The sequence below is a fragment of the Teleopsis dalmanni genome, chromosome 1 (genome assembly GCF_002237135.1).
Source record: "Teleopsis dalmanni isolate 2A chromosome 1, ASM223713v2, whole genome shotgun sequence".
Lineage (NCBI taxonomy): Eukaryota > Metazoa > Arthropoda > Insecta > Diptera > Diopsidae > Teleopsis > Teleopsis dalmanni.
Genome location: NC_051846.1, coordinates 120,188,254 through 120,210,450, shown reverse-complemented (window position 1 = coordinate 120,210,450; position 22,197 = coordinate 120,188,254). Strand labels below are relative to the sequence as shown.

General features: G+C 30.7%; 2 protein-coding genes across 2 annotated transcripts in view; both read right to left on the bottom strand.

The window, feature by feature from the left end:
• LOC119665782 (sex-lethal homolog) overlaps positions 1 to 22,197 on the bottom strand; it is a 248,186-nt gene that overhangs the window by 209,851 nt on the left and 16,138 nt on the right. The gene's annotated exons all lie outside the window — the stretch shown is intronic.
• On the bottom strand, positions 16,783 to 17,984 carry LOC119668149 (putative nuclease HARBI1). Its single transcript, XM_038077564.1, has 2 exons — positions 17,762 to 17,984; positions 16,783 to 17,703 (listed from the first exon to the last, which is right to left on the bottom strand). The coding sequence occupies exon 2, from the start codon at positions 17,606 to 17,608 to the stop codon at positions 16,865 to 16,867; it is 744 nt and encodes a 247-aa protein (XP_037933492.1). The 5' UTR covers positions 17,609 to 17,703; positions 17,762 to 17,984; the 3' UTR covers positions 16,783 to 16,864.

Sequence of the window (22,197 nt, the reverse complement as noted above, 5' to 3'; positions counted from 1 at the left end):
ACCTTAAAACTATGCTATGTTTTTGTTTTGCCAAATAGATTTACGATTATCCCTTAGTTCGAAATATATGGTTTGTGTACTAACTATCTTAAATTTGTTTTGTTTATTCTATGTTATTACACATGCATTACATAAACTATATGTTAAAATTTACGCTATCTTCTTTTATTATCTTTTATTATCTTTTTGGGTTTGGAGTACATATTTGAAGTTTTGCCTTATGCTTTAATTATTGATACTGTAAATAAATTTTTATCATTGTAACATTTGCAGTTTTGATTTGATTCTGATATAATAAACATATCATTTTTATAATAATAATAACTGTGTTTCATATAATAATAAAACTTTAAAAACTCAAAAGGTTATGTGCCCAGAGCTCGCGTGTTTTTTGTTTTTTTTGTGAAATAAGTAAGTTTTTATTTTTTTGATGGAAAATAAAAATAATATTGGACTAAAACAACAAGAAACTTTAAATAGTGAAAAATCTGAAATTTTGTGTAAGCCAGAAGATTTAGTATTTGACAATATCCGAGTATTACAAATAAAGCAAGACTCTGTAAGAATTGGTAAAAACATGGCTGAATCAAAATCATACCAAGTACATCGTTTTGATGGTAGAAACTATCAATTATGGAAGCGGCAAATGGAGATATATATGGCTGAAAATAAACTTAAGCCATATATAATGGGCACCACTGTGCGTACTCCTGATAATGAAATTACATGGGATGAAAAGGATGCAGAGGCTCAAGCATTTCTTATGCGAGGACTACAACTAGATCAGCTAAAGTATTTAACTGACTGTTCGACTGCAGCAAAAATGTGGGCAAGATTGAAAACGGTTCATGCAGAAAAGAGTGAACAATCAGCACAAGTACTTCTCGAAAAATTTATGAGCTCAGAAATGGTTGAAGGTGAAACTGTTTCTGATTTTATAGCAAGTATAAGTTTGTTGGCGTAACGTCTCAGAGACCTTGACTTAGAACAAAAACCACTTATGGTTATTGCGAAAATTCTTAGCAGTTTGTCAGCAAAATTTGATCACGTGAGAACGGCATGGTATGCAGTGCCACGCAGTGAACAGACCAGAAAAAAATTAACGGATCACCTAATAAACGAAGAAGTAATTATAAATTTCAGACAAGTAGATAGCAATTCAGCGCAAGGTGTAACGGGAAATACTGGTGCAGCGTATGCAGTTAACAGAAATGGAAATAAAATCAATGCAAGTAAAAATAACAACAATACAATAACAAAAAGAACAGGTAAATGCAATTATTGTCAAGAGCCTTGTCATTGGGCACGTGAGTGTTTTTAAAAACAGCGTGATTATTTGCATCGATCTAACGGCGAACGCAACAACAACACAAATAACAGAAATATTGATCGTCAAAATTTAATGATAGAACAACAATTAAAAAAAGAACGTGGTAATGAAAGTGTGCAATTATTTACGCTACAGTCAGCTTTAATGGAATCGACAAGTGGTAACATTGAAACTAATTGGTATGCAGATTCAGATGCTTCGGACCATATGAGTTTTCAGAAAGAGTTTTTCAAAAATTATTTAGAATTTCCAGATAATTTTTGCAAAGTCCGTGTTGGTGATGGCAGAAAATTAAGTGCTATTGGTCACGGTGATATCGACGTGCGTGTAATGGGTGCTAAAAATACTGGCTCTATGTGTACACTTAAAAATGTTCTGTATGTTCCTGATTTAGACAGAAATTTTGTGTCAATTTCGCAATCAACTGAAAAAGGCATTGATGTTGTTTTTCTTAAAGGTGGTCAACGTGTTGTTTTTAAAAGAGGTAGTCAGCTTATAGCTGATGGCTATCGTAAAAGAAAGTTGTATAAAATGAATTTGAAAGCAGTATGTTTATTTGAATTGAATACTGTGGCATCGATAATGGTATGGCATGAACGTTTAGGACACGTTAACTTTGAGACTCTTCGAAAAATGTACCACAATAAAATTGTGAAAGGTATTGACTTCGAAAATATTCAAAAAGAAAATCCGTTTTGTGAAGGATGTACGCTAGGTCAGCAACACCGTATGAGTTTTAACAAATATGGAGCAAATAGATCAAAAATTCCTGGTGAGACATTTCATGTTGATTTATGTGGAAAAATGAGCTCGCCATCAATTGGCGGAGCGAATTATTTTATGTTATTAAAAGATGATTTTTCCAGATATAGTTTTGTATATTTTCTCAAGGAAAAGTCTGATGTATTGGAAAAACTAATGCAATTTTATGGTGATGTGCAAGCAGATGGCCATATCATCAAAAAGCTAAGATCGGATGGTGGTTTGGAATTCCGCAATCATGCAGTCAAGCAGTTCCTGTTATCAAAAGCTATTAAACAAGAATTTTCTACACCTAGAGCTCCAGAACAAAATGGCTTTATTGAAAGGCAGAACAGAACAATAGTGGAAACAGCTAAAGCAATGTTGCATGCTAAGAATTTGCCTCTTTATCTATGGAGAGAAGCTACAAATACAGCTGTTTATCTCCAAAATCGTGTAGCATCAGAAGTAATTGGTAATGTTACCCCCTATGAACTATGGTTTGGACGCAAACCATGTGTTAAACATTTAAAAGTTTTTGGTAGTGAAGTTTTCGTGCATGTTCCTAAAGAACAAAGAACTAAATGGGAGAAAAATTCCATAAAGTGTATTATGATTGGGTATAATGATGAAAGTAAAGCGTATAGAGTTTACAAGCCTACTTCAAAGAAAATTTATATAAGAAGAGATACCATTTCTAATGAAAAACGAAAAAAACCACATGAAGTGGCAGAGATGAAAACACAAAACAAAATTTTGCAACAGAATGAAAACCAAGAAGCAGATGGAGCTTACAGCAGAGACATCGAAATAGATAGAGATAATGAATTGCCATTTCAAAGAAGTCCATATAACACACGTCAAAGAAAGAAATCAAGTGAAATTGAGAATTCTTTAAATATTGCTGAAATTTTTATGGCACAGCTAGAACCTAAAACTTTAGATGAAGCAATGAATAGTACAGATGCTAAAAAATGGTTAAAAGCCATTAAAGAAGAGTTAGAGTCTCTACAAAATAATAATACATGGATTTTAGTTCCACGTACACCGGATAAACACATAACATAATTACGAACCGTTGGATCTTTAAACGAAAACTCAATGGAAAAGGTGAAATTGAAAAATTTGAAGCCAGACTTGTAGCGCGTGGTTGTTCACAGAAATACGGAGTTGACTATGATGAAATATATTCTCCTGTAATACGATATGAATCAGTTCGAATTTTATTATCAATTACTGCAATAGAAAATTTTAAAATTTACCAGTTTGACGATAAAACAGCATTTTTGCATGGCGATTTAGATGACTTAATTTATATGGAGCAGCCGTGTGGTTTTGCCAACGATGATGATGTTTGTATGCTTAAGAAAGGTATATACGGTCTTAAGCAAGCATCTAGGCAATGGAACAAAAAGATCGTTGACTTTTTACTACGTCAAAACTTTAAGCAGTCTTTTTCTGATAGATGTGTGTTTTCATATGCATCCCAAAATTCGGTTTTATATTTGGCGCTTTATGTTGATGACGGTTTGCTGTGTGGTAACGATATACATTTAATTATGAGCTTGCTGAATAAATTGCATACTGAATTTAGTATTACTTATAAAGAAGCAGAATTTTTCGTCGGCATGCAGCTTAAGAAAGAGAAAGATAAAAGAAAATTATAAACTGATCACACTAATGATAAATATTTTCCTTACAGAGAATAAGATACATTAATGTATCTTATGGTCTGTTCACCTCCGGATATAGCATATGCAGTTGGAGTTCTTAGTCGTTAGGATTCTCCATCCTAGTGAAACTCACTGGAAAGGTGTTAAACGTATTTTTAGATATCTTAAAAGTACAACTGATATAGGTGTTACATTTTCATCAATGGGAAACACTAAAAATAAGATTATAAGCTACTGCGATTCTGAAGGGCAGGAGATCCTGATACCAGAAAAAGCACAACTGGCTGGATTATAGTATTTAACAATGGTGCCGTTGCATGGAGTTCAAGAAAACAAACTATTACTGCAACATCAACAACTGAAGCTGAGTTTGTGGCTTTATGTTCAGCAACCAAAGCAACAGTGTGTTTGAGACAACTAATGTCACACTTAAGTATAGTTCAACATTTACCGACACCTATTTATTGTGACAATCAATAGGCGATTACCTTGGTCTCGAATCCACAATCATCTATTATAAGTATACACGACACATTGAAATACAATATTTTTATACATGCGATATACAATCACAAAAGGAAATTATTGTTAAGTATATATCTTCCGATAATCAGTTAGCAGATCAATTAACTAAATCTTTGTCAGTTGAGTAGCATAATAACTTGATCTCAAAATTTGGATTGTATAAAAATTGAATTTTCTTGTTTTTTTTTTGGGTGAAGATAGCGAGAGGGAGTGTTAAAATTCACGCTATCTTCTTTTATTATCTTTTATTATCTTTTTGGGTTTGGAGTACATATTTGAAGTTTTGCCTTATGCTTTAATTATTGATACTGTAAATAAATTTTTATCATTGTAACATTTGCAGTTTTGATTTGATTCTAATATAATAAACATATCATTTTAATAATAATAATAACTGTGTTTCATATAATAATAAAACTTTAAAAACTCAACACTATATATATCATAAATTTTACAATTAAATGTTTATTAGTTGTCTCTGTCAACAGTTTGCTTAGCTATTTTTGCTTTATTTATACCCTTAATTATAGGACTGTCTCTATCAGATATTTATTACGTTATTAAGAAACAAAAAAAATCACTCTTATTTGGCTACTAATATATGATCCACAAGGGAGCACCTTATTTATATTATTTAAAAAAAAGAAAGCAAAAACGCGCGCAAATTGGATGCTTTAAGTTGTGAAAACTATTATTTGATTTAATCACTTTATGCATTTAAAATCGTACCAGAACTTATTGTTCTAACCTTCACTTCCGTTTACTCGTTTTTTCTTTTAGTTTCCGACGCTGTAAGTTTGATACTTTTTACTTTTTTTCACTTAAATGGGAGCGACTGCAAAACACGTCCGACTCGGTAGTATTGTTTGTTACTGTCTCCTTTATATTAATACCATTTAAACAACAGTGTTGAGTTGTAAAATTTACACATTTGTTTGTTACATTGTTTTTAATATACATTGAACTGAGATCAGTGGTAGTGTGCACATAGCGAGACTTGCGAGCTCAGCATTTATGTCTCGCGTAAGACATTCAAGGTCTTTTAAATTAAAATAAGATATCATATTCCTCTTGCATAAACTTTTTACAGTTAAGCGTGGGAATAGAAAATAACGCGGTCAGCAAATAAGTCAAAGCATGTACACACTACAATGTTAAAAGTGCATAATTGTAACCACAAACAAAATTTAAAAGTGTTAAAAGTGTTTGATCAAATTCAAAACGATAAAGCGACAAATGTGCATTCAATAAATTATGTCACAATTGTTTTGTTACTTTAAGCAATAACTTTGTAATAAACATTATCTTATGGTTCGTGTATAGCTGAGACTAAACTCAGCCGTCGCCATGGTCCTCACAAGAAATTTATTTGTTGAGATCCTGTCACTTCCGATTTACTCTACGCCTGAACTAAAGATAAACTAAAACGACTATACAGCCGAACCACTCTATTATCGACGGGATATAACACAGACACACGTGACTGTTAAAGCTACGTGTGTTGTATTATAGGTCGCAGACAACAAGACCTACCCTGTTCACTGTTAAAGCGTCCAAAGGTCAGAGACGTTAGGTTACTGTTAAAAGCCACATACAGTTCCCGACGCTATAGTATAGACACACGTGACTGTTAAAGCTTCATGTGTTATACCAGGTGCAACCTAGATTCAGTCACTGTTCAAGCCCTGAATCTTGCTCACCTTATCACCCTTCACTTCAGTCATTCAGTACTATTTGCCACCGCTACTTCAATTCCAGATTTAACTTAAGCGCTCACCGTCTATGAATATTCGCTCGTACCCGTGGAGTTTAATAGTCAAACGCTTTTGCACACGGAATTTTTCCAACCAAAAAAAAAATTATATTTCATAAAATTTAATTTCAAGCAATTCGTAAATATATTTATTCCGTTTTCTTTGATATTGACAATAAATTTTGTAAAAAAAAAAACTTGGTTTCTTATACAACTTGAATTTAAAAAAATTTTCCTTAACAATTATTTAATAACATTAAATTTTTCACAATTTGTAAATGTATTTATTCCGTTTTCTCTGATATTGGCAAAAGATTTTGTAAAAAACACTTAACTTATATTACTTGAATTTAAGAAATTTTCTTTAACAATTATTTAATAACATTAAATTTTTCACAATTCGTAAATGTATTTATTTTGTTTTCTCCGATATTAATAATTAATTTTGTAAAAACTACTTGAATGTAAAAAAATTTTTTTTACACTTATTTAATAATATTAAACTTTTTACAATTTGTAATGGGTATTTATATTTTTCTTCGATATTAATAATTAATTTTGTAAAAACTACTTGAATGTAAAAAAATTTTTTTTACACTTATTTAATAACATTAAAGTTTTCACAATTTGTAATGGGTATTTATATTTTTCTTTTATATTTAAACTTAGAATATGCACTTCAGAAAATTTTCTTTTAAAAAAAATTATATTGAATAAAGTTTAATTTCAATCAATTAGTAAACAATATTTAATTTGTATAATATAAAAAATTTAGATATTTATATAAATAAATTTATCGTAGTACTTGCACTAAAGTAATACTTGCTAAAGTCGAACGTCGTCAAAGAAGAACTGCTTTCTGGTGCACGCACTTTTTATACCGTCAACGATCAACAATGCCATCTGTTAATGCGTTAAATTTTAACGACCGTTGATCGAAGCTCGTTTTCTGTTCCCTCTGCGGTTCCACACATTTTTACAAAATCTTTCTTAATTTGACAGTTCGTTTTGTTTTGATTTTATTTTCAACTATGTGTTGTGCTAGTGCAAGTATTTTTTATTATAAAATAAATTATAATTTAGTCACATATTCATATTTTTCTATTTATTTATAATTATAATTTATAAATTAATCAATAAACTATGATATATTCAAAACCCTGGTACCGAATAAAAATAAAACGTAAATTATTATTTTATAATAATATACGAGTGGTCGAGTTCTGCAGCTATGGGGGTGGGTTTCGGTGAGTTACTCAACTTAATTTTTTTTTAATACTATTTAACAAATCTGTTACAGGTATTTTCTCTTTCAATACGTCAAATGAGTAAATTTTGCACTAACCTTTGTAAAGATATTAAGGTTGAATATGCCATGTAAAGATGTGTAGTTTCAGGATTGCCATGCAAGGTTCTTCATCCAATACATTAATATGTATTAACTCGACAGGATTGCTAAGGGATTAAGAGCCCCAAAAGGTTTCGACCTATCAAGGATAAGTATTAATCTGAGCTCTTCAGCCGCCTTTAAGTACTTTCTAAGCTCTTCAGCCGCCTTAATGGTATTACCAGCAGATATGCCGCATATAACCAGAGATTCAAAATAACATATAGTTTATTCTTGTTGCCTTTGCAAAAGAATCTAAAAGAATCTAAAAGAATCTGATTTATTTGTAAAATCTTACTCTATTTATACAAAATATTCTTATGTACTAAACTTATTATTTAATTCCTATATATTCTTGAGTAACCAATCAATACATTGGTTACTCCCAATTTTTGATAAAGTATATAATTTTTACATGTAAGATATTCATAGTATCTATTATACTATTCTAACATATGTTATCTATTTCTTATGCATTTTTACTTGTATATATTATTATAAGTGTTATTCATAAGGTTTAACATTTCTCTAAAGGAATTTGTGTTACTACCGTACAATGACCACATATGATAAAACGTTTGACCACATATTTTAATACTAATAATTATATATCATATTTAAACTTTATATTTCTATTTATATTAATAATAATAAAAATTAATTCACATTTTAAAAAGTATATTAAAAAACAAGCAGTTAGAAATGCTAATGTTTAGGTATAAAAATTAAATAAAAATCAAGTAAAAAAGTTATTAAATGATGATATAATAGAACCCTCAGTAAGTCCTTACAACTCACCAATTTTAATAGTACCAAAAAAGGGACAAGAAAAATGGAGATTAGTTGTAGATTTCAGACAGTTAAATAAAAAAGTAGTAGACGATAAATTTCCACTAACACGTTTGGAAGATGTTCTAGATAAGTTAGGTAAGGCGAAATATTTCTCTACATTAGATATGACTAGTTCATTTCATCAAATCCCACTTAATCACAAATCAAAACCTTTAACAGCTTTTTCAACAGAAACAGGTCATTTTCAATTCAAGAGATTACCTTTTGGATTAAAAATCTCAACAAACAGTTTTCAAAGAATGCTAACATTAGCATTAGCAGGTTTAGACTCCTCAGCATTTTTATATGTAGATGATGTAATAATTTTTGGTTCTAATCTCAAAGAACACAATAACAATTTAATAAAAGTATTTAGTAGATTACAACAATATAATCTTAAACTTAACCCTGAAAAATGTAATTTTCTTAAACCAGAAGTAGTATATCTAGGTCATCTTATAACCGCAAAAGGTGTGCGTACAGATCCAAATAAACACGATGTAATAAAACATTACCCTATACCAAAAAACTCAGACGAAGTGAGAAGGTTTGTAGCAATGTGCAACTATTATCGAAGGTTTATAAAAGATTTTGCTGAAATAGCCAGACCTCTAAACAACTTGCTTAAGAAAAATCAAATATTCTGCTGGTCAGAAGAATGTGATAAATCTTTTAATAGTTTAAGAGAAAAGTTAATTTCACCACCAATCTTAAGTTATCCAGATTTTTCAAAACCATTCGTTTTAACGACAGATGCTTCTAATTATGCATTAGGTGCAGTACTGTCACAAGGAGAAATTGGTAATGATAAACCAATAGCATTTGCAAGCAAAACTTTAAATAAATATGAGTTAAATAAACCCGTGATAGAGAAGGAACTTCTTGCCATTCATTGGGGTATAAATTATTTTAGACCATATTTATTTGGGAGAAATTTTACAGTTTATACAGATCACAGACCTTTAGTTAGTCTATTTACACATAAGAACCCATCATCAAAACTAACTAGAATAAGAATAGATCTCATGGATTATAACTTCAATATAGTATTTAAACAAGGAAAGATGAATACTAATGCAGATGCATTATCAAGGATACAACTAAATTCAAAAGAATTAGTTGAAATGATTCCTAAAAATATAAATATATTAACCAGAAAAATGAGCAAAGAAATGAATGAAAAAGATAACAAAATCGCACAAGTACAAAATGAAGAAATAACCTTAAAAGCTAACACGGAGATTGATCACCTCCACATGTGGAATGCAACATCGGTATCGGATGTAAGGTATTTAACAAAACTTGAATTCAAGAATATAAACCATTCAGCAGATGGAAACAATGAAAAAGCACTTGAACATGGAAATAAAAAGTTCAATAAAAATAGTGCAATATATATAAAAATAGCAGCAAAAACTATAGTTGTGGAATACGACGAAAAATCATTATCAGAGATAAAATTGATTCTGAGGAAGTTATTATTCAAAATGGACAACTTAAACATAACAAAGCTAGCATTGGCGGAAGATGAAGAAATATTTAATAACATATGCATGCAACAAGTAAAAGATATATTTAATAAGCTGCAAAAAGAATTAAAATTGAAAAATTGTCTAGACATAATTATTTACAAAAAAGTAAAAAGAATAAATGATACAAATGAAATGCTCAGGTTAATAGAAGAATATCATAAATCACTACATGGAGGACATTGCGGTATAAAAAGATGTATAAACAAACTGAAACAAAAATATGTATGGAAAAATATGAATAAAATGGTTAAAAAATTTATCAATAACTGTGAAGTATGTGCAAAAGTTAAAATAACAAAATACACAAAAGAACAGTACGATATACAGTATGATATAACTGAAACACCAAACACATCCTTTGAAGTCATAACAATTGACACAGTAGGCCCACTTTTACCTTCAAATAATTTCAGATATATTTTGACACTTCAATGTGAATTAACGAAATTCATAGAAGCAATACCTTTAAAAAATAAAGAAGCTATCAGCGTTGCTAAAGCAATTGTTGAGAAATTCATTCTTAAATATGGTTGTTTCAAAAAGATGAAAACCGATAAAGGTACTGAATTTACAAACGAACTACTAAAAAATATTTGTAAACTATTAAAAATAGAAAAAACCACTTCAACACCATTCCATCATGAAACATTAGGGACAGTTGAGAGAAATCATAGAGTTTTAAATGACTACTTAATGACCATGAAATCAGTAGATACATGGGATGAATTATTACCATACTATGTTTACAGTTATAACTCGACTCCGCACACTACAACAAATTACACTCCATTTGAATTAGTATATGGTAAATTATGTGCGTTACCATGTGAAATACTAGAAAATAAAAAAATGACATACGACATTGAAAATTATTGTAATGAATTAAAATTAAAACTAAGATATGCTCAAACCCAAGCTAAGCAAAAACTAATACAATACAAATCTATAACAAAAGAAAAACAGAAAAATATTGATGAATCAAATTTTAAAGTAAATGATTTTGTTTATATTAAAGTAGGAAACAAAAAGAAATTTGACAATCCATTTAAAGGCCCATATAAAATAGTGTCACAAAAAGGTAAAAATAGTACCGTATTAATAAATAATAAATATGTAGAACTACACAACAATAATTTAATCAAATGTAGATCTAAAGAAATTTTTATATGTAATTAAATATTAAATTAATACATTAATCTCAAAATTTGTTATTATTAATCTCATATAATTATTATATACAAAATACAAATTAAATACATTATATTATACTAAATATGTTAACGAAAATATATTATACAAACATTATAATGAATATATACTATACAAATAGTGAATTTTAAATCAAAATTTTTTGATATGGATTAGTATTAAATCCACTAAAATAAATAAGATAAAAACAATAAATAAATAATTAATAGCATAAATTAATTTCAATTTGTAGAAATTACAATTAATTTACACTTTTCTTAAGGGGTAGGGTGTGGTGCCCATGACCTACATCATTGTTTAATATGACAAGTCATTCATTCGTTTTGACTTTAATCATATTACACTTTTAAATTTTGTTTGACTCACGCCGTTATGATTATGCACTCGTAACATGATGCGCGAGCCAAACGTTTTATCATATGTGGTCATTGTACGGTAGTAACACAAATTCCTTTAGAGAAATGTTAAACCTTATGAATAACAAAATAATATATACAAGTAAAAATGCATAAGAAATAGATAACATATGTTAGAATAGTATAATAGATACTATGAATATCTTATATACTTTATCAAAAATTGGGAGTAACCAATGTATTGATTGGTTACTCAAGAATATATAGGAATTAAATAATAAGTTTAGTACATAAGAATATTTTGTATAAATAGAGTAAGATTTTACAAATAAATCAGATTCCAAGCTATCGTGCGTATCATCACCTGTTGCAATTTGAGTTGTGCCTCGTGCACATTTCGAGCTGTGATGACTGCAGCTACATCATCAGCAAAGCTGACAAGGTGAACGTTGGCTGGCATTTCGATGGAGAATATTTCGTTATAGCTCGCATTCCATAGATCGGGGCCGAGAACGGAGCCCTGTGCTGCACCGGAAGAAGTCTTCTTGGTTTTCATGCCGTTACGTGTGTGGTAGAGAAGTTCTCTATCGCTAAGGTAACTGCGAATCATTTGCATTACGTACACAGATGTACTAAAACGCCTTTCTATGACGTTGATCACATCAACCCATTGAAGGCTGTTGAACGCGTAACGGATGTCTAGAGCCGCCAGAAGGACTATACGCTTCAAGTAGGCATTGCCACGCTGTGCAGCAGAGGGCGTCTGCTGTCTTGCTTCGGTGCATGTTTGCTTGCAGAAGTCTTGTCATTTCTGGGTTTTAACCGATGTACATTTGGCAGATGCGGCGATGTGATCAACGGTTTTAAGGCCAGCGTCAGAACATATGCAGCACTTTGGAGGGATCGTGCAATTCTTTAATTTGTGTCCAGGTTTACCACATTTGATGCAAAGATTCGTTCTGTCTGGACCCTTGCAGTTTCTTTGAATATGTCCTACGCCACGGCACCTGAAACAGCGCTTAGTTTCAGTACGCATCCGCATTTTCGCTCTGATCCATCCAATAGTGATTGAGCCTGCTTCGAGAAGTTTTACCGCTGCTGTAGTTGGGAGTTGCACATAAGCTCTGATCAATTCTCGATTGTTCGGTTTAGTGACCATGGCTTTCAATCGATCAATTCCATTTGGAAGGATTCGTTTGACTGCTTCTTCGACTTCAGCAGTTGTCGTGAGTGCATCAAGGTCCCTTATCTCTATTGTGGTTGTCGGTGTTAGCCCGGTTACCTCCACTGTTTCCTGCAAAGCGCTCCTAATTTTTTCGCAGAACTCTAGGCTTGCCTTGGTCTCTTTATCAAGCTCTAGTAACATAGCTCCCGACATTGTCTTCCGAACTGCGCGAATTTTGACTTCCGAAGGTTTTTTAAAATATCCGCGTAGGTTTGGCTTCCCGTTGGTTTTATAAGGAAGGCTTCTGTCTTCGGACCCATGTCCTTGTTTGATCTGGTCCTCCTGCTTATGCCTCTATCTTCCTCGTAGTCTTTGACTGTTTCTTCGTGTCAGCAGCTGTTTTCACTTGTCCCTTCGAGGTGGCAGGGGTATCATTTTTTTGTTTCGCGTTTGCCTTTGGGCTTTTAGGCTTCTTCCGATTTACGGTTTGCCATTCTTCGAATCTGTCTTCTAGAATCTTTTTGGCGCTCTCATTCTCTGTTGTTTGCGCCACTGGGCTTGTTACCACACGCTTTTGTCATTGCACGTTCGGTGTGGCAGTCAGAATAGTTTCTTTTCGCAGTTTTTCTCTTTTTTCTACTGCCTTAACCCAACCTTGGTGGAAAAAGGTCATCAAATCAAATTGCGTTTGCAGTTCATGAACGCCCTCTTTAATGTCACTCGAGACATTTCTTTGCCGATTTATGACTTGCTTTATTTTGTTAAGGGCGGTTACGCATTTTTCAAATGTCTTCGCCTCTTCTTTCTTCGTACTCATTTCCCGGTGAAATGAGCACACCATTCGTTTTTTGAACACCTTTGGCGTGCCCTCGTCCATTGCGGACTTCCTTAGGCCATCTTGTATTGGTACTTGCACATTCACACCATTCGTTTTTTGTGACACCTTTGGCGTGCCCTCGTCCATTGTGGACTTTCTTAGACCTTCTTGTACTGACACTTCCGCTGACATTTGTGTTTTGTGATTTTTGGGTCCAAACTCCTAGTCGCTATCGATGTTCGATTATATAGTCGCTCAAAACGATCCCCATGGTTATCTATGCAAAGCAGGGAGGCCATGTGAGGGTTGACACAATTCCTCTTATGGGAGATTGTGTTCAGAGCCAGGATCTGGCACAGGTCAGGAGTACTCTCAACTGAACCTACACCACCAACTCAATGGTCACGAGACATCGAACGTACTTGGAGACTTGCCAAGTTCTAAAAGGACGGAGGAAGATGTGGCATTAACCTGAAAGCCATTTCTATGAAATGTCACTCTCATATACTCAGGTAACAGAATACCACGTCCGCCAGCCCGAAAATCATCATTGTTGTACGACAGGCATACCTTACCGCGGAAATATTCTAACCCCTATCCCGCAGGGGGTAATAGACATTGCATTACATTATACATTACAAAGAAAATTGAGGTGTTAAGTGACTTTATATAATTGTAACTAATTTTTGATGTTGAAATCAGAGAAAAACTTTATAAACTGAAGTTAATATCAAAAGAAAAATTTATTTTTGTTATTTTTATTATTTGTTTTTTGTTCCTTTTTGATACGAAACTGATTAATATAATTTTATAGAACACAATCTAAAGGTGTATGTAATAGAAAAAAAAAGGAAAAAATAAAATTGTCAAAATTTGCATATATTACATTTATAAAGAAACAAATACTTAAGAGAAAATAGAAAACATAAGTTTTTGTCTTGATAATATATATATATATTTTTTTCCTAAAATTTGTTTGAAAGTTTTTAGCTAGGTCAACAGCAGCTCGAGTGACTTCATTTCTACGGCTGTGAAAAAGAAAATTTAGTATCTTTTTTCAATTTATACGTTTCCTCATGTTATTTTTTTTTTATCGGTATTTTTTTTTTATTTCCATTTCGTTGATTTAACCGGCCTCTTGCCTTGAAATTCCGCTCTCTCTTTGTCTACTTAATTTTTTTTTTTTCATTTTTTTTTTATTGTTAAGTTCAATAGTTTCCTTTAGACATATATATACATTGTTTGAGTATTGTTATTATAGTCATGATATATGTAAAAAATATGATTTTTGGTTAAATATAAAAGAAATAAGGAATATTGTAAATTTTTATTTTATTATCATATATAAAGTATAAAATAAAGATATTGTTGAACTATCTATATGTTATGATCCCAACCTTCCTCAAACGGTAGTCAGCACAAAAAAAGATTAATGCGAATATTTGACGTAAGGCTACACAAACTGTTATTTGTTCTATATTTAGAATATATTTTTCATCACATCTTAGTTTTGCTTGCAATAGAAATATGCATTAATTGCTAATTATTTGTCATTAGTAGGACTAATTTATATGCAAAGAAACTATTAGTTTTACTATTTTCAGATTATTATATAAAGTTAATTCACTTAATTTTATATTATATTCTATACTTAATTGTTCTTTCAACAGTATTGTTATATCAAAATCCAATCTTTAATATTACAAAATTAATTCACTTATTCCTATTTTATATTCTATACTTAATTGTTCTTCTTAACAATATTGTTATATCAAAATCCAATCTTTAATATTAGCTGCGTTTCAGCAAACATGATCCGCTCAATTTTACATGCAAAACAAAAACAATGGGGTGAACCAGCAATTGATCTGGTTCAATTTCTGGTTCAATGTGGAATGTATATAAAAGATAAAAATGGAACGTATTTTAATGCAAATGTGGTTGGCAATGCGATTTTAACATATGATACGGTGACTTAGAAAATATAAAGAAAACAACAAGTGAAAACCTGGAGTTTGGCGGCAAATAGTTGAGTTTTATTTTTATTTATAAAATTAATGATATTTTCAAATTTAAATTATAGTGAGAGGCGCAATTGGACAAAAGAGGAAACAAGGGCGTTACTGCTTTCCTATCAGAGCAGGAAAGATGAATTCGAAAATCATCGGCGTAAAAAATACGCTATGCAGAACGTTCTGCTTGATTTAGAAGCACAAGGGATATTGGTATGTATTTGCATTAGGTGTAAAAACTTTTTTTTTATAAGTAGTTAAAAGGCTCAGCCCACCACTGTGGAAATGCTGCAAGCTAAAATTAAAAATCTTTTGCAAGCATTTAAAGCTTCAAAAGATAATAGGAAGCAAAGTGGTGCTTCACCTTGCCCAGCGCCCTATGAAGACCTCATGGAAGAAATATTTGGAAAAAGCCCAATGATTGCAAACTCGCATACTTTAAATTTAAGTGGTAATCAAATAACCGCATTGCCTGCAGATGGTTAGTACCAGAGTTAAAGCACACCTACATGTATATATTTAGTGTTTTGTGAGTCTTATAGTTGTTAATTGTGGTGACTTGTTTTTTGTCAAAATTTCAGTGAGCTAAAATCTATTGCTAAATACAGACGACAAAGCTTGTGTTGTGTTTCAATTTATACAAACTTTAGCAAATGAATTATGTAATATATTTTTCTGATGCATTCCTCTTTTAATAAATATAGATTAATTATTTTAATTGTATGTTTTTCAGAGATTCCAGGACCGTCTCGTAAAAGGCAATTGTCGCCATGCAACAATACTCCACCTGAAAAATCAAAAACAGTGCAAGAATATGCTGCCAAAAAAATAAAAATTCTGGAGGAATATACTCAAAGGAAATTGGAGTTAAAAGAAGAGGCGCTTAAAATGAAATCAGAGCAGCACAAGGAAAAAATGAAGCTGTTGGAAAAAATAGCTAATAACGCGCCCTCCAAATAAATTTTAAGTTTATTTTAAGTTATATGTTTGTTCGTCATATTAATTTATTAAAATTATGTATTTATATATTTATTTCTTGTTTATTTGAATATATTTATTTTATTTTATTTATTTATTTATTTTATTTTATTTATTTTATTTGTTATTTATTTTATTTATTATTTATTTTATTTATTATTTATTTTATTTATTATTTGCTAGTATTTATATTTTATTTATCTATTTATTTAATTGTAATTATTTATTTCCTTATATTATATATTTGAAGTAATGTTTTAATTATTACTGTAATAATAATTATTGTTTTTATTATTCATGTTGTGTTATTATTGAAAATTCTTATTGTTTTTTTGTTAATTTATTAAAAAAAAGTAAATTCAAATGAATATTTAAAACTTTAATTAAATTCTTTTATTTAATTAAAACACAATACATAATTTACTTGTGGAATAAAGCAATTGTAAATAAATGAAAATAAAATGATTCGATGTTAAGATGTTATGATTCCAGTTTCAATTAAATATTGTAAAACTGAACTCCGTCTGTTATCCACTTCAAAATTTTGCGTATTTATTATAAGAAGATATCTTCGCTCGAATATACATTTTGGGTAAATTCATTATCAATTTCATCATTTTGCGAACAACATATATTATGCAATATGCACGCACACATAATTAAATTTGTTATCGCAGGAGTTCTTTGCTGTTCCATGAAGTGCAAGAGTCGACGAAACCTAGTTTTCATACGCCCAAAAGCATCTTCGATAACAATTCTTGCCTGCGAATGCATTACATTGAATTGTCTTTGGGCAGAAGACAAAGAACCATTATCTTTAAATGGACTTACAAGCCAATTTAAATTGGGATATGCAGAATCTCCTAATATAAAAGAACCATTGAGGAATTTGCTTGGCAATGAAGCTGTACTATATAGTTGTGATCTACGTAATACTCGGCAGTCATGCAAGGAACCAGGCTCTCCAACACACACATCTATAAACAGACCATTTGCATCGCAAACGGCCTGTAAGATTAAGCTATAATAATGTTTCCTATTGAAATAAGCCTCCTCGCTATGATGTGGTGCATTTATTTTTATATGGGTGCTATCTATGCAACCAATCACAAACGGAAATTTCTTCGTGGCTTCCACTTTTGCCATATTAGCAAATGCTTCGGACGTATTTGGCCATTTTATAAATTCATGTCCAATTGATATGAGCCAAACACTAGTTCTTTCAACTATTCTCCAGGCTGAAGCTTTGGATATACCGAAACAAATACCAATTTCGCGAAAAGTATTTGTATTCGCCATATACCACAAAAAAATGTAAATCTCCTTCCCTGCACTTGTCCGATTGTGACCACCACGATCATTTTGTTGTTGCTGATTGGAATTTATATACAAATCTATTGAAAAATAAAATATAATTAATTAATAGTAATTGTATTTTTTATGCGCACATACCAATCAAATAATTTGTAGTACTTCTTTTAAGCCTAAAGTTTTTTCTGAAGTCTTCATCAGAAAAATTATTAATCCATTCAACAAAATTTTTACTATATTCATGCTGATGCACTTCATCCTCTGAGCTTATTACACTAGAACTAGTGTTTAGAAATGCAATAGAAGAGTCGGTTTCGCTTTCACTTGATGATTCTAATAAGATCTGTAATTTCAATTTATTTCATACAGAATTAAATTTAAGTTTTAAAGTAAATACTAAACAAAAACTTACATTTAATAGTTCAGACATTTCAAAAATTTTATTATTTTTTTTTGTATTTTTCAAAATTTTTTATATTTAAATTATTTCACTTATTCTTTTAGCGCCAAAATTATTCACACGAATCAAAAAAAAATTTTGTAAACAAACACATCTGACATAATTCACGCGTTGCCAATTACTTTCATACGTGATCCGTATCGTTTCAGCAAAGATGATTCAAATCATTGAGCGAATCATGTTTGTTGAAACGCAGCTATTATTAAATTATTTCACTTAGTTTTATTTTATAAAAATCTTTACTCGTTTTTTTGTGCTGAAGCAAAACCAACTGTTCTACCTTTCTCAAAAACAAAAACCGTATGCCTTACCCCAAGTTTAGAATATTTACCGATCCCAAATTTGGTGTAAACGACTACCAATAATTCTATTCGCATGCAAATATCACGCCATACAGCTATTACTACAGACTCCAGGGCAGTTTACAATATAAAATTTATATACTAATACTATATTAATATATCAACATTAATATACATATTTCAATATCAATTACCTAAGTTCTCCAATTCACAACATATATATAAAACAAAAAAATATATATATATTTACATTCTAATTTTTTATTATTAATTTTTTTATTATTTTCTTTATTATTTGTTTTTGAATAATTGAAATAATATATATATAATAATATATATTGAATTATATATTTATAAAGAAAGTACATGAAAATTTTTTATTTTATTTTATTTTATGTCTTTGTTAATGATTAGTATCAATAATTAAAAGAAAAAAAATAAAAGAAGAAAAAACTGTTAACCCAATTGAACTATATGAAAATTTATTTTGTAGTTTTGTGAAGTCGTCGAGCAATTCTTCGGTATTTACTCAAGCTGCAGTTAAATTTCTAAGTATCACTGAAATCATTATGATGCTTTAAGAGTCTTAAATAAAGGGGGTGGTATTACTTTTTTGATCACATTGTCCTTCTAAGGCAGAGCTACACGTCACTTGAATTTTTTTTACTTCATTCTTTTTTTGAGAGTTTTTTTGTTTGCTGCTTTGGCTTAGTTTGTTTTTTTATTTCTTTTTTGATATTACCAATGATTTATATGGCAATTACAGTGAATCGTGATACAGATATTCGAAGATATAATGATGCAACTCGAACTGATGTTGCGGTTATATTTACGACTGTAGATGGTGAACCACCATTTAAGAGAAGTTTATATCTTTTTCAAAAACAAATGGTGTCATTTGGCTAATGATGAAAGGGTGTTCACGAAAAATATTGTTTACACTGAATTTTTGAGAATTTTTTTTTACAAAATATAAAATTATTTTAACATTGTTAATAAATTGTGTTTTCTATTGGTCTATTTTCGACGAAATTCGACGAAGCTCATATAGAAACGTTCTGTATTATACAAAAGGTATTTGTAAAAGAATACCCTCCACCACAACCAGCTCCAGTAATTGTACTAATGCCAAAACCATTAATCTAACTTCTCTTCCTATTCCCACGCTTTCTGGAAAATGCAACGATACTCATTTCGATACTCATACACAATTCAAGTTTGCAATTGAAAATAACAAGTCGTGGTTTTGTTGTTGTCCGCGTTTTTTATGGTAAAAGTCTAAAACTTGCTGGAAATAATTGTTGAAGTTGTAATTAACTTGATAGAATTTGAGAATAGTCACCAAGAATTATGGATTTTTGCGCCGGGCGTGTTAAATTTTATTAAAATCGAACTTAATAAATTGTGCTGCTAGCCAAATAAATTATTTCCTTTGCAAAATAATTCGCGCGTTTTTAAATTTGATTTGATTTGTTTTTATACACATACTTAAAACAGCTGATAGAGACAGCAATTAAAGCTTTAAAGCTCGAAATATAAATAAAAATAAGTGTTGTGAAACGTACATTCTTTTTTCACAAAAAGCAATTGTTAAGTGTAATTGAATAAATCAAAGGAACTATAGTCTACTGGTAAAGTCAGTTAATATCAAATTCATTTTTTAAAATATTGTTTTAAATAAATAAAATATATGACTTAAATATGAAAGAATGCCATAAGTGTCATTTAGGAATCCGTGGTAAGACGGGTCTGATATGTTCAGGTGTGTGTGGTCATGTATATCACACTGCTCCAAAATGTTCAGGAGTAGAATAATTCAATATAAATATTTTAAATAATAAAACGATACATTTTATATGTGAAGACTGTGTGCAATACATACATAATGTAGACTTTGCTTTAATAGAAATGCAAGAAAGTGTAACTAAAAATACGAACATTTTAAAAGAATACAAAAGCGAATTCAAGGAATCACTAAAAATTAATGAAAGTGAAATTAAATCTTTACTAAAAGCAATTGAATCTAAGTGTTCCGACAGAGTCACCTCTCTTATGGCAGTACAAGAAAAATATGAAAAAAAATTGGCTTCGTTTGAGCAAAAAATAATAGACTTGTCTGATAATTTGACTAAAAATGGCAAGGAATTAGGTGCTGAATTGGTAAAAATCATCAAAAATAATGAAATTCAAAGCGAAACGTGCGCCGCGAAATTAAAGATGAAAAACAATCCAAATATTCCAATAACGCTAAAACCTAAAAATAAGCAATTAAGTGAAGCAACTAAAAATGATTTAAAAACTAAAATAAATCCATCAGAGCTTAATGTTAAAGTTTGTGGTGTTCATTCTAAACATGATGGAAGGGTAACAATAAAGTGTGTAACCTCAAAAGAGAGAGAAATTCTTGCAAAAGAAATTAAAAAGAAATTAGGTAAGAACTATGAAATTGAGACACCTGCTATGCGAAACCCTAAAATCCTTATTACCGGCATGAGCGAGCGTTTGGAAAATGATAAATTTCTCCAAGCAATAAGAAATCGAAACAATATGGAGATTAAATATATAAAAGTCTTGAAAATATATGAGTCGTTCAAAAATAAAAACATTTTTAACGCGTTAGTTGAATTAGATGGCATAGCTTTCAAGCAAGTTATGAGTGTTCGTAGACTTAATATTGGCTGGGAACGATGCAAAGTGTACGAAAACTTGAATGTAATGCGATGCCACAAGTGCTGGGGTTTTAACCATAAAGCGTCTGTTTGTAAGGAAAGTGAGCATGTATGTGCAAAATGCGGTGAAGCTGGCCACATATACAAAGAATGTAAAAGCAGCGTTCTAAGATGTGTAAACTGTATCAAAGCCAAGAAAAATCTAAATCTGAATGATCTCGACATAGACCATGATTCCAGGGATCTAATATGTAAAACCTTACAAAGAAAACTTAGACTGGAAGCTGAAATGACTGATTATCAACTTTGATGGACCACAAAACTTTGTTAAATATATTTAGTAAACAAAATTGCGGTCTTAATATGGTACATTTTAATGCTAGAAGCCTAACTGATCTGAAATTTGACTACATTAAGACTGTTTTTGAAAACTCCATCATATGCGTTTCGGAAACTTGGTTTAATAGCGACATCAGTAGCTTATTTCTGTCAATGAACAATTATATTTTATACCGCCATGATAGGAGGCAAAGGAGAGGAGGCGGGGTGGCAATTTATTGCAAGTCTCATTTAAAAAGTAATTTGGTATGTATATCTGGTGAGTCCGACATTGAATTCGTTGTTATAAGCATCAATGTTGGTTTTCAGAAAATATTGGTGGGGTGCGTGTATAATTCACACAAACGCTTTAGTTGCGATCCATTTTTTGATTCACTGCAACCCATTGCGCTTAATTTCGACTTCTTAGCAGTACTTGGTGAATTCAATAATGATCTTCTCTCAAACTGTGGTAATGTTTCCCGTTTAAATGATCTTATTGCCATGTCGGGCTTAAGTATTGTCAATAGGACCATACCTAATAGATATGCCAATAATGTTAAGCCTAGTCTTCTGGACATAATTGCAGTTTCTGATATAAGCAAATTGTTGTTGTTTGAACAGATTTGTTTCAGTTGTTTCAGATCATGACCTACTATTCATTACGCTTGACTTCAAGAAAACTAAAAAATCCATCTCAACTAGATTTTCTTTTTGGGATTACAAGTCAATTGATTCAGTGGGATTATTTTGTGAACTTTATTCAACTGAGTGGAATGAATGTTGGTCTGGTATTTCAGTTGATCAAAAATTAGATGCATTTAATAA